Below are 14,149 nucleotides of genomic sequence, written 5' to 3'. Positions count from 1 at the left end.
GTGTGTGCTATGGTAAATGGTATTTCTTTTTAAATTTCAAATTCCAGTTGTTCATTGCTGGTATATTTTGTATGTTGACCTAGCATCCTGCAGCTTTGCTACACTTATGCTTACTAATGCCAAGAGTTTTTTAATAGATTCGTTGGCATTTTCTACATTGCCAGTCATGTCCTCTGTGAATAAAGATAGTTTTATTTTTACTTTTTCTGTACCCCATTTATTTCTTTTAATTTTTTTTCCCTCAAGAGTGCTTTTCCTAGCTTTGAAAACAGATAATATAAGATTTCTTTTTAAGCCTTATTTTCTCTTCTACATTTCATTATTGTTTGTCATTCTCATCTCTGAGTTTGATAAAATCCAGTTAGTTGATTGGTTAGAGTTGTTTTGGGGTTTTTTCTTGTTTTCAGGTAAATGTTAGAGTAGGACACTAACAGATCCCGTATCAAGTATATTAACATTTCTAGTGGGAAGAGATTCAACGGGCCTGGCTTCATTTAGTCTCCTATTACTCAATCTGAGTTAACATAATAGTATTTTTTTTATTTTCTCTTAATTATATGGTTTAGTAATGTGTTTTCTGTGTTCGTTCCTCAGGAGACACCAGAAGCAAGAAAGTCATTCAATAAGAAGGATGAAGAACATATATTGACAGGAATGGAAAAGAGATTGGCCGAGCAGGTATCCGCATACAATGTAAGTCAGGGGATAAAATATATGGCCTTTCATTTTTTCCCATCTTTTAATGCTCTTCTCATTTTTTCTCTTTTTCTTGTTTCTCTTTCTTAGTCTTCCTTTTCATCTCAGTCTTTTTCTATACATCTGTTCTGAAAAATACTCTTGTGTGTATGTGTATATGTGTGTGTGTGTGTGTGTAGTCCTTTAGTGTAGGCTTTTTTAATGCATCTCATAACATTTTCAGTTCACTTTTTACTTAAGTCATATATCAGAAATTCAATTCCTAGAGATGGGTAGCACATGATTATAAAGTAAGAGCCCTACTAACTCCTAGAGAGCCCAATTCTTACATTTTAAATTGTAAGCTGATTTGGAATGTTTGATGTAATGATTTAAATATGGGAGAAAAATATAAATCTATATAAATATAAAAATTAAAATATGGTTCAATTTAAATTTATAAACTAAACAGTCAGTATTCACTGGGCATATTATTATTTTGTAATAGTCTCTTACTCATAAAAAAAACAAAAACAAAAAAAACCAAAAAAAACCACTAGTGTTCCAGCTCAAAGAATAAATGTAAACCATTGAACCCTTTGGTTCCTGAAAGGTATTCAGGAAAATTACCTTCTGTTCCTAGCGTATTAGTTCATGAGAATTTCCATAAGCATTAAAAACACAGTTAGCATGATTTATTGGGCATATATAGACCAGTACCACAAACAGTGAAGCATACATGAAACATAGTTGGAAACTGACCAGAAACCCAACCCAAATGGAACATCTTTGAAAACTGACCAGCTCAAAGTCAAGTCTCAACAAAATTGAAAGAATCACCATCATTCAGGCACCACGAAGAATTTAAATTAAACTTCAGAATAACTTAAAAGCCCTACACAACTGGAAATTAGATAATTCAAAATTTAAGCTTTACATCAAAGAAGACATAATAATGGAATACCTAAACTGAATGATAAAATAATATTCAATACAACATATCAAAATGTGTGAGGTGTAATATAAAGTGGCACTTAGAGGCAAAATTTATAGCTGTAATGAGTTATGTTAGAAAGGAAGAATAGCTGAAAATTAACAAGCTGGGCCTTTTTCCAAACAGGCATTTCTTATAAAACTAAACGAACACCTACCCTATGACCCTGCAACTCCACCCCTGGGTGTTTATGTAAGACAGATGAAAACATGTTTTTGTAGACTCGAGCGTGCTTCACTCATAATAGCTTCTAAAAGACTTATACAGGAATGTTCATAGAAGCTTTATTCATAACAGCTAAATACTTCAAGCAACCCAGCTGTCCATCAGTAAGAGAAAGAAAAAGCCAAACTGTGTTCATGATAAAATACTACCTGGCAATAAAAAGGAACAAATTACAAATAAATGCAACAACGTGGATTAATCTCAAAGTCATTATGCTGAGCGAAGGGAGTCTTACACAGGACTTCCTACCCAAGTACTACTGTATGATTCCATTTACATGAAGCTCTACAATAAGCAAAATGAATCTATGGTGGGGAAAAAAACAGAATAGTTGTTGGAGTGGGATTGTGGAGATGGACTAGGAAGGGGCATACAGAGCTTTCTGAGGTGATGGAAATATGTTCCAGAAATTGCTAGGAGTTTGAATTGTAAAACTCAATGAATGTAGTATTAAGGTTTGCGCATTTCATTGTATGTAAATTTACTTTAAAAGAAAAAATTGTAAACAAGTATTGAACTCTGGTTAGTGAAATCATGCTGAAATACTAGGGATACATGTAACAGTGTCTGCAATTTATTTTAAAACACATCCAAAAAATTAGCGTTCTAATCTTATGCTGAAATTTTGGTTACTTATGAGATACAGTTTTCAAAATATTAATATAGTCTTAAGACTAAACCACCTTATAACTCTTAGTATTGATAAATTGAACACTCTTTAAAATATTACCATGAAGGCAAAATAAAAACCAAACAACTAGAATCTTAGCATGAATTTTCAAAAACTGCTGAAAAACTCGCCCATTCAAAATAAATTGCCCTGGCTTTTTGCAAATTAATATAAAACCTACACATTTTTGTTAAACGATTAAATTTGGTAAATCAGCAAACCAGTCATTTAGCAAATTGATCTCTACATGAATTGGCTTTTGGTGTGATTTTTGTTACTTACTTAAACCTTATAATCTATTAACAAAAAATTATTATTAATGATCTCTCAACTGTCAACTCTCTCTCAACTTTGATTTTTTTCACATTGGTCTTTTTTTTTGCATTCAGAACGGCTAGACATTTAATAACTTCTCAGCTGAGGACCATTTTCCATCTTTTCTCCAAAGGTCACAAGCTGGCAGCATTGCCACCCTACTGGATACTGAGGGACAGGGTAAAGAGAGTGAGGAAGGGCTATAGTGCCCTGACTCTCCAGCCCTCCTGAACAGGGCTTATTTTCTCATTCTCACTTTCCAAATCTGTATAATGGGAATAATAACAGTTAATTTATAGAGATGTTGTGAGGATTACAATATAGTATATGCTAAGTAAATTGAATACTTAACATGTATTGAATGATTCTTTTTTTTTTTTTTTTTTTTTTGTGGCTGCGTTGGGTCTTTGTTGCTGCACGCAGGCTTCCTCTAGTTGCAGTGAGCGGGGGCTACTCTTCAAAGCGGTGCGCAGGCTTCTCATTGCGGTGGCTTCTCTTGTTGCGGAGCACGGGCTCTAGGCGCACAGGCTTAGTAGTTGTGGCTCGCGGGCTCTGGAGCACAGGCTCAATAGTTGTGGCTCACGTGCTTAGTTGCTCCACGGCATGTGGGATCTTCCCGGCCCAGGGCTCGAACCCATGTCCCCTGCATTGGCAGGCGGATTCTTAACCACTGCGCCACCAGGGAAGTCCCTTGACTGATTCTTATGAACCCCGCCACATTACTAAATCCTTTGTATTAATTAGATTACTTAACTCCTACCTCATCCAAATATTTAGACATTATTACTATTATGATTTATTATCTTACAGCTGAAAAATTGAGGCTTAAATAACTTGCCTAAGGTCACCAGTGTTGAAAATGTCAGCACCATCGTTGCTAACCAGATTTTTCCAAATGCAGAACTTTAGGTCTAAACTGTTTCTCCCTGCTATGTGTATTGATAGGTTATTTTTTCTTAGCAACATTTGATTTTTTTTCACCTCCAGTTTTCATTAAAAATAAAGAATTCGAAAGCACTTAACTTGCAAATCAATTTGTTTCCTAAAGACTTCACCAAGATTTATGAAATGACCAATTTATGAAATGAGAGGGATTGAGAACATGGAAATAATGCTAATTCAAATAAATATTTACTAATTCAGCATCCAGATAGAGCTCAATGTATAGGAAATAGCAACCACATAACTTAATTGATAAAGTCAGATCTCATTGTCAAATCATACGGGTGATTGAGACTGACTTTCTGTGAGACAGTCTGACTCCATTTCTCTGTTCAAATAGATGTGATTATGATCATTCCTATGACACTTCTGAATTGTAACGTAGGTGGGTAGGTGCCATGAGTTTGTCTTCTGATAAAATAAAATGCTGCCACCTTCATCGTTTCTTACCAGTTATTTTGCTTTTACTGAGCTCTCCTCATGTCTTTGCTCTCAAATATATTCTCTGACAGGAGGCAGGGCCTGGAAGAGATGTGGTTGTTAAGCAAAAATTGTCTTTTCTTTCATTGCCCCATTCTGCAGTATATCTGAATTCAGAACATTCCAACAAGAGCCAAACTACCCATTCCGAAAGGACATTATGCTCTTATGAGAAATATGTTTGAGACACAAAAGGACACAAAGCCTCCTGGGTTTACAGTTCCTTGATTAGAAGAAGTTTCATTCATACAGTATTTCAGGTTTTTTATTTGATGCTCTGGAGACTTTCTGTCCAAGACAACATTCTGTAATAAGATTCTGAAAGGCCTCTCCTTTGTTAAATAGGAGAGGGGAGACATCCTCACGAGATGCATTACCAGGCAAGTCAGCTTTAAGTGAGGCTAAGAAGTTGAGAATGATGAGTAGGTAACGTTGAAATTCTCCATGCCTTCATACCCCATGGAATCCACTCCGTGTGGCCCCCAGGGATACATATATCGCAGTTTGATGGCTGCTGGTCTGTACTACCTGCATCTACTCCTGCGTCCCACTCCCTGCTTCTCCAATCCAGGGCTGTTCTGTCTTTTAGTTTAACCAATACCAAAAGGTCTGTAAAGACTCCAATTTATGAAACCAGTTGACTTTGTTCAAACCTCATCCTACTAGATATATTTGAAAATGTGAAACTAATGTGTTGTAAATCAGCTATACTTCAATTTAAGAAAAAGGAAAAGAAAAAGAAAATGTGAGCACCTACCCCAGCTAAAAAGAAAGAAAATGAAGGAGATAAAGCTGAAAGGACAAAAATTCTCTTGGCACACAGACTATGCCAGCTTTTCCTGCACTGGCCTTGGATCTTGTCATCTCTGCGCCGCGGTTGTTCTGCTTTGCACTTGCTTTAGCCTCCGCCTGGCAGTGCCCGTCTCTTCAGTTCCACCCGTTCAGGGTTCACGGACCAGCCCATCCATGAAGCTTTAACCAGGCTCCCAAGTGAGAAAGTAATTGCTCTTCTTTCTCACCTGTGTTCTTGGTTCAGCCTCTAATGCTGACTAATCACACAATGATTTTCATGAGGGTTATTTAAACATTAGTTTACTCTCCGTCTTGCTCTTTTTTTATTGTGTGGCATATAGTTGGTATAATTGAATTTGCCTCTGATAACACATTTTCTTCAGAGATGCTGTCTTAGGTTTGGAAAAACCTATTGGGTTTGTAAATCGCCCTCCTTCATGTTTACCATTACTACTTCATTCTTTTGTTTCATGATTATATTCTGTCAATGATCTATATAAGATTTTTCTTTCTACTGTCTTGCTCTCCCCAGGAATCAAAAAGGCCAGAATCTCTTATGGACATTCATCAGAAAAAACTAAAGAATAAGGCTGCTGAAGATAAAAATAAGCCCCAAGAAAGAATACCATTTAACCGTGATACGGATCTCAAAGTTCATCGGTTTGATGAAGCTCAGAAAAAAGCCCTGATAAAGAAATCTAGGGAACTAAACACCAGGTTTTCACATGGCAAAGGCAATATGTTTTTATAAGTAAGTATATTTCAGTGAGGTATATTTTCATACTGATAAATTTGAACTTTTCTAAATACTGTTATATATAACTGTGTAAAAATTTATTTCCTTTTATAATAAAGTAGATTATAAACCTGCAGATCTTTATTTTCTAAGTAAACTGTGAGGTTTGAAAATTCAGCCTTGTGGAATAAAAAATGTTGTATACTGGGAAAGTAGACTTGTCCTCGTAATAACCTAACAGGGCATTACTATTCAAAATGCTGAAATAAAAGCTTTTCATTTGTGAGACATGGCAAAGGAAAGTGTGGTTTGAAGCTTGGGTAAATATGCATGCTTTATTAAGGAATGAGGTTTGCTAGCAGTCTTTTTATGTTAAACAAGATCACAAAAGATGTTCATTGCTTTTGAAATGTTCTCTGTAAGTTAAGGTTCAAAACCGTTACATCACTCATACATAGCCCGAACTGACAAGGGTTCGTAATGGTGATTACATAAAAGCTAAGGTTGCTTCTTAAAATCTTTGTGATTTTTAATTGTATGAAACCTACATCAATATTAAAATGTGACTTTCAGGGAAAATACGGTTAAAGTGAGAAATATTTTCCAACTTACTGAATTTTCTTATTCTTACTTCAGGGGGATTTCCCTGTGCAATGAAGAAGAGTTGAAGAATACTCTTTTTTTCTGTCTGTCCATCTTTCTTCCTTTATTTTGAGTTTCTTAAGATTAGAGGATTGCTTTAGTCTTACAAACCACGCGTCCTTTAAAGTCACGTGGAAACATGAAATCAGTGTGTCTTACATAGAGTAGAATTTTATGTGTCTTTGGCTTCTGAGGAAATGTCGGCTTTTCTTCAAATAATTTTTTTGAGGATTCCCCCCCTCCCCGCCACTCCCTAATTTTTGTGCTGTCTCACAAGTGCCCAGTTAAGATCTGGTCAGGACCATCCACTGAGTCTCTCCCACAGCTCAGACCCCCTCATCAGATATTATGAACTTGCCCTGGGTGGTGTGTCGGGTCCTCACAGTGAATCCATGAATTTGAAATTGTTTGGGTTTCCCTCTAAACTGCAGCCAGTGAATACACAACATTTACTTGAAAATAGAGGGTATGGAGGTTTTGTCCATTTCGTTATCAATTTGCTTGTTGTGGCAATCAGGGCTTTTTATTTGTGGTTTGGATTTTTTGGTCTGTTCGGGAAGGAGGGACCTCTGCATTATTTCATGTGCTAAGGAAAAACTATTTTGATTTTTCCAACTTCAGTAAGTATTTCTAGGGAAGGCAATCTGAGGGACAAGAGAACACCATTAACCGTTCCCAGTGTGAAGTCTGAGACCTGGTCTCTGTGATCTCCACCAAAGCTTTCTAAGTCTTTAACCTGCTTTGGGATGATCTGACTTGATTCATTTATATTTAACATGCTTTAGCTAATTTACTGGGGACAGATCTTTTATATCAGTCATAAGTAACTTTTAAAAAAAATCAAACTCATAATCCCTGAATACAAAAATGGAAATGGAAACTGTAATCAAAACCATCCTGATGTAAGCTGGGACAAAGTGAGAGAGTAGCATTGACATATATACACTACCAAATGTAAAATAGATGGCTAGTGGGAAGCAGCTGCATAGCACAGGGAGATCAGCTCGATGCTTTGTGCCACCCAGAGGGGTGGGATAGGGAAGGTGGGAGGGAGACGCAAGAGGGAGGAGATATGGGGATATATGTATATGTATAGGTGATTCACTTTGTTATACAGCAGAAACTGACACGACATAAAGCAATTATACTCCAATAAAGATGTTAAAAAAAAAAACACAGATGGAGTATTGTAGTATTGTAAGTTTGTGATGCTTTAAGCACTGCCCCTTAAGATATTAAACAAAACTCTTAATAGTTAAAGCTTAAATTCAAATTCTGGAAGTTATATTTTCTTACAGATTAATCCCGATTGTTCTGCTAGTTCTGTGCTCTAGTTTTGATGAAGCACACGGTTTTAATGAAAAAGGATTCTGAGTCCTGACTCATGTAGGCTTCATGAAAACTGAATAAACTGTTCAATCAAATTATGTGACAGATTTTTCTCCTGATCATAGAAGTACAATGATCTTCCATAACCGTAACCTACTCAGAGTGTTACTATTTGTAAGATGAATTTTTCTCCTAAGCAAATTGAAAAAGTCTAGTCTAAGCAGATTGAACAGAGCTACCTTTTGACCAAAGATGTCATTTTTAGTGGATGATATTTTCTGAACAGAAAACTTTGTACAGGAGCATCTATTACTTTCATTAATTTTGTTATGATTTTTTTCCCTGACGAAAGGAATAAATGTTTTCTAATTCCTCATCCTTATGTAAATTCCTAATATATATTTTTGAGAAGTTTTGGTATTTTTAATGTAAAAGTGTCATCTTTGGATACTTACTTTTGCTTTGCTTTCCTTACCTGAAGGTAGATAGGGATATTTCTCTAGTATGTACTTACTATTTCTTCCATCACCCTTGGAATGTCTGTGACCTTAACAAAAGGGAGAAAATATTAATAGTTTCCATGAGTGACCACCTTACATGGTACCTCAGGTCTAATGCTCTCTCATGCCACCCTGAGGACAGTTTTAACGAAATGTGAGGCCAAGCCAGAGGTTTTTGCCCCATGGAGAGACCAAACCCAATATAACAACATTGACAATAAAAGAAGGAAGTAGCTATCTGAACAGGATAGACAGGTGGTGTTCATCTTATTCCCTTCCCTCTTCCAAAGCCGCAAAAGGCCTGGTAAATCAATTCTCCTCTCCATTTGGCAGAAAATTGGGATTGTTGACATTTTCTGCTAAGAACTTTTTAATTTTCTGTACTTCTTGGCCAAATTTTGTAGAGCTGTGACCTCTTTTGAAACTTAAAAATGAAGAAGAAAAAAGAACAACACTAAGTTCAAAGAGGGGAGCAGACATTTTAACATTCTTTACTGTTTGGTGAAGGTGACATTTAAGTTCATTGTCCCTGAAATTATATGATTTTGTTCAGCTGTCTAAATTGTCATCTCAGGTAGATTTTGATCCTTCAAATAATAACATCGTTACTGGTAAATAAATGGCTTTAGCAAGTGGGGGAATTGGGAGGGGAGACAAAAGGTGAGCGGTGGTAGCTACACCCATAATAAGGCTGTCTCATCCAATAAATTTTTTTGTATTGGGAAAAATATCATAAATTAAGCCCTATGCCAAACAGAGAAAGAAAAGAAAAGCTACAGTTTTCGAAGAATTTTTTATCTTGTTGAGATGTAACAGCTACTTGACATTTATCACTTGAACATTTTATGGTTCTTTGAATTAATGATTTTTTTTGGAAGTAAGGTTGGGCTTTAGATGGTACTGAGGCCTACATGCTCCAGAATAGATTAACAGTTATCATATAAATTATTTGATCCTGAAACATCTTGGCACTTTTTGTTTCTTATATAGGGTGGATAATGTTAACATTATATATTACTTAGAAACGTATGATCGTGGGAGATAGTTTTTAGACTATTTACAGGAGCCCTTATCACTTCTCTTCACTTTTTCCATGGCAATGACAAGTATTGTTCACAAAAAAGTCTCTGTTGAGTTGTATACCTAAGAGGAATAGCCAACATGGGGGAAGTAGCTAGGATAGTACCCATGTAACATCAGTACCAAGTCTTCTACTTCAGACTGTTAAATTTTTTTACTTTGGCTTTTGACACCATCATGTCATTTTAGTCTGCAGTTACAAAAGGTCGTGCATTTCCTATTATAGGAGAGGTATATTTTTTTGCAGCTTAAATATTTAACCGTGACTAGAGTATGTACAAAATTAAAAAGTTATACACTGCCCCTTTCAATCTTTTCATCTTGAACTTTATAATTAAAAGACTGTTTTTAGAAAAGAAGAATTCCTGAGGTGTGATTTTTTTTATGTATGAATAAAGTTGCATCTGTATCTGAGAAGTTGTCGTCTTTTATTTTTGTTTTGTTTCTTTTAATATTATTAGCTTATCTGAAGCAGGCAATGTGCATAAAGAGAATATCCTGTAAAGATTTATTCTAACCAACCAGATCATTGTGGGCTGTTGTGGGTTAAAAAAAAAAGTCTTTCACTCCAACTCACCTGCCAGATTTTCATTACCCCAGTATAACTACAAATATAAACTATTTAGAAACACAAGACAGACAAATTGGAAATGCTCTTAAGAGCACCATGGCACAAGAGGGGCTGGCACTGGGTTTGTAACCAATATTCCATTTTTATTTGACAGTTGGTGGGTTTTTTCTGGATTGGTTGATTATGAGATTTTACGGTTTTTTGTTTTGGGTTTGTTTTTTTTCCGTTTTTCTACTTCTCGAATTCTTTCAGGAAGCATGTATTCTTTTATAATTCCAGGGGAAATGAACCTCTTTTTTTTTTAAGTCCCAATTTTGTGTTATATAGGATCAGAGTTAGAAACCGAATTACTAAGGAGACAGGACTTGGGATTTCTCTCTTTATTTTTTAAAAATTTTTATTTTATATTGGAGTATAGTTGAATAACAATGTTGTGTTAGTTTCACGTGTACAGCAAAGTGATTCAGTGATACATATACATATATCTATTCTTTCTCAAATTCTTTTCCCATTTAGGTTATTACAGAAATTTCTCTCTTCCTTAACTGGGGAAGTGACCAAAGAGATACTTTGCAATACAAAAGCTAAGCATTGAATGATAGGAATCTGGACATACAGGATCCAAGGAAAGAAAGCCCTTGAGTTTTCAGATCAGTTCCCTATAATAAGTATTTCTTAAGGAGATAATGTGTTTGTTCATTCAGTAAACATTTGTTAAATACCCGGGTGTGTCCTAGGTGCTAAGAACACAGTGGTGAACCAGACATTCGTAGCCCTCGTCCATGAGAGGAGGTTCTGTGCTAGTCACTACAGAGTGTTCACAGGTAAGTAACGCAGATTCCCTGCCTCGTGAGACGTGGGAGAGCAGAAGATCTCAGTTAAAAAGACCAAGTAAGTGTATATCATGATGACTATAGCTAATACTGCTGTATGGTGTATAGGGAAGTTAAGAGAGTAAATCCTAAGAATGCGCGTCACAAGGAGAAATTTTTTTTTCTTTTTATTGTGTCTATATGAGAAGATGGATGTTAGCGCAACCTGTTGTATCATTTAACAATATGTAAATCAAACCGTTGTGCTGTCCACCGTAAACTCATAAGTGATGTATGTCAATTCTCCGTAAAACTGGGGGGGGGCGCCACAAACTGTGGTTAGTGTTATAAAGAAAACAGGGTAATGGGACAATCCAACAGGTAATTGAGGATGGAAATCCTACCTGAGTAAGGTGATAAGGAAAATCTATCTGAAGAGATGTTATTTAAGCTGAAACCTAAAAAAATGACAAACTAGCAGTTTGAAAAATGACTTGTTACCAAATCAGGTCTGGCTGCTCGCTGCTCAGTCAATAACTCAAGAGAGAGGCAAATGTCGCGAGAAAGGAAAGCTGCTTTTTTAATCAGAACGCTGGCGATCTGGGGAGATTGTGGACTCAGTGTCCCCCTAAAACCACCTCCAAAGATTCTGCTCAGTCAGGAAAGTTTTTAAACGGAAAAAGGGAAGTAACCTCAATCATTGAGATGGGGGGATCAGAGTCATCCCCATCCCGCTCTGTGCAGGCTCGTCGTGCAGGCTTATAGATGCTGTCTTGTTCACACAGTTGGCTTCACACGGTTTGTTCGTGAGATTACTGAAGGGGAAGCTAGGGAAGAGATCTGATCATCTGTTATATATGTTTTCTTCATTTCTACTTTGATCCATGGAAAGAACAGGTTAGGCAAGGTATTGTGTGATCAAAAAATTGAAAGGTGTGCTGGGACCCGAGTTGAGTAGAGCATGGGGCTGCCAGGTTTAAGGTAAGTGATAAGACAAAAGGGGCCTCCTGCAGAGCCCCCTTTCCTGCAACCAGCCCTTTCCTGCCAAAAGGTGCTTACAGACCACGTATGCAAAAACCCTGAAGCATTCGTTCTTTGGTGTTTGAAGAATCGCACCAGTGTGGGCGGTGGACAGTGAGAGATACGCGTAGGGTTGGTCCCTGTGCCAGCAGATACTAGGAAGCCCATGTAACTGCAATTAACCCGGTTTTAGAAGGTAAAAGGAGCCTCCCAGAGGAGAGTGGCTCTTGGTCAAGTCATAAACGTCGCACAGGAGTTGGCCTGATGTATCCTAACATCAAAGATCTACCTTACTGGCCTTCCAGAATTTCCTAAACATATCTGAATTCATACCTTAGGCCCTTGCTCTAAAAACCTGTGTGAATCCTCACTAATAACGGTCATCAGTTATCAGAATATTAGTACATTGAACTCCTGCCTATACTTTATCACCAAACCTGCAATTACTTAAGTAGAGCTGTTTGCGTTTTTTTTTTTTTCAGAATTTGTTATAAATGATTGTTCATTTCCTCCTCTTAGGCCTAATTATTGAGGATTATATACAGCCTTTTTAAGAGCTAAATAACACCAGATGAATTCAATAGATATCGATTGATATCAATCAATTAATTAATTGATAGCAATTAATCTTTAGAATTCCAGGACATGGCAGAACCTTTTCATTTGGGGACTGGAGAATACAGTAGACCTGTTTCTTAATTTGAGAGCCTTGAACCACCTCCATCAGAATCACCTGGGGAGCTTGTTTAGATGCAGATTCCCAAACCCACCCCTGTTGAATGGGGATCTTTGAGGTTACAGTCAGGAAATCTCCATTTTTAACAATTATCCCGTTATTGTTTGTCAGCTCAAGTTTGAGAATCGCCGCACTTATCATACATGTTCCTCTAAACACTCCCCTCTCCCTTGTTGATGCGTTCCACTTTCCTATATTAAATATTCTTAAATACATAGTCATTTTATGTTACATGGCTATAATCACCAGTATGATAATACTTGCATTATGAGGAGTGGATTATCATTTCTCTTGAGTGAATTGATGCTTAAAAGTTTTCATTCTTGAAACATTTTTTACCAGCCAGGTGCTACAGGGTTTAAGATTATACTGTCAGTGGTAATTCAGTCTAATTTCATTAGACTTTGCCTTCTCTTGGGTGCCTTTTAAAATGGGAGAGTCCCTGGGAACAATAGTTAGGTTATAAGATCCTTGTCCCTGGCTGCCTGGGTCCTTGTGAGATCACTGAATGCCCTGGAAGTACAGAACATTGAAAGGGTTAGGGGGCTCAATGGGATGCTAAAGATGAACTTCAGAGTGGGTGCCTTGTGACTATTTTCTTTGGGGGAATTAATCAGTGAATGTTACTGAAGTATTTTAAAGTCTTAGGTAACTGCTTTGGCAGCTAAGGTATTATTTGAACTAAGCTAGCAAATACACTTTTAGATATCAGTTTCTGCATTTGCTAATAAAAGATGACTATAGATAATGGCAAACAGCAAAGGTACATGATTGTATTAAGACTGAAAAATGTCCAGAACCTAAGCTAGAATATTGAAAAGCATTTTGAAGCTCATTTTCAAGTCTGTCTGATCACCTCCTTTCCACTGTGCAGCCCTTAAGAGAACTTCCATTTGGTTTCCTTAGGATGGGTTAATGTTGGCTGAACAGACCATATGATCAGGTATTTTGTCCTAAAGTTTTCTCTTTACATAATCAGCGCTCTGAGATAAAAATAAACTTGCTCCTTTTATCACTGGACAGAAAAGAATAAATGGAGTTGCCTATGAATATAACTTAGGATGATTTTTATCTTTTTGAGTAATGCTGAAAGCAACACATCTTGCTCCCCTAAGAATACATAATACTGTAATACCTCATCCACACTATACATTTAAAGAAAGCAGTTTATTAACCTAAGGTTGCTACTTTTTACAACAGGTACAGACATAATTAATTTGACACTGGCCAGAAAGATCAATCTAGAAATTGTACCCAATTTTCAGTCTTCATTTTAACTGGACACGTTACAGTCTTTTAAATGTCTTTTTTTCCCAACAGCCTTGTACACTGGTTAATAAAATTGTCATACTTGGAGACTGAGACTCTTAGAATTAAAAATGTTTATCAGTCAAACTGGTTTGTCAATAAAGACAAGATTAGTACTCACCCTATCAACGTATAAGATGTCAGTTGACCCATTCATAATACTGTGGTCCTTCTAAGAAAACATGAAAAGATGGATTCAGAGCATTTCCTTTTACCATCTAATCATAAAGAGCTTTTTAAAAAATCACATTTATATTCTTTTTTAAAAATAAATTTATTTATTTATTTTTTAATTTTTGGCTGCGTTGGGCCTTCATGGCTG

General features: G+C 36.4%; 1 protein-coding gene across 2 annotated transcripts in view; it reads left to right on the top strand.

The window, feature by feature from the left end:
• GPALPP1 (GPALPP motifs containing 1) overlaps positions 1 to 13,864 on the top strand; it is a 34,720-nt gene extending 20,856 nt beyond the window's left edge. The window contains exons 7-9 of one of the 2 annotated variants that reach the window (XM_059995481.1): positions 595 to 693; positions 5,626 to 5,844; positions 10,689 to 13,864. In XM_059995481.1, coding sequence (XP_059851464.1) covers positions 595 to 693; positions 5,626 to 5,844 — 318 coding nt within the window. In that variant the 3' untranslated portion in view covers positions 10,689 to 13,864. Of the gene's footprint in view, positions 1 to 594; positions 694 to 5,625; positions 5,845 to 6,465; positions 9,562 to 10,688 lie in introns of those variants that run through there. The other variant, XM_059995480.1, reaches the window with a different exon arrangement.
• Positions 13,865 to 14,149: the final 285 nt, after the last annotated feature.

This window comes from Delphinus delphis, chromosome 18, assembly GCF_949987515.2.
Source record: "Delphinus delphis chromosome 18, mDelDel1.2, whole genome shotgun sequence".
In the NCBI taxonomy this organism is placed as follows: Eukaryota; Metazoa; Chordata; class Mammalia; order Artiodactyla; family Delphinidae; genus Delphinus; species Delphinus delphis.
Note: the sequence above shows the minus strand (reverse complement) of the source record. Positions and strands in the feature narration are given on the sequence as shown.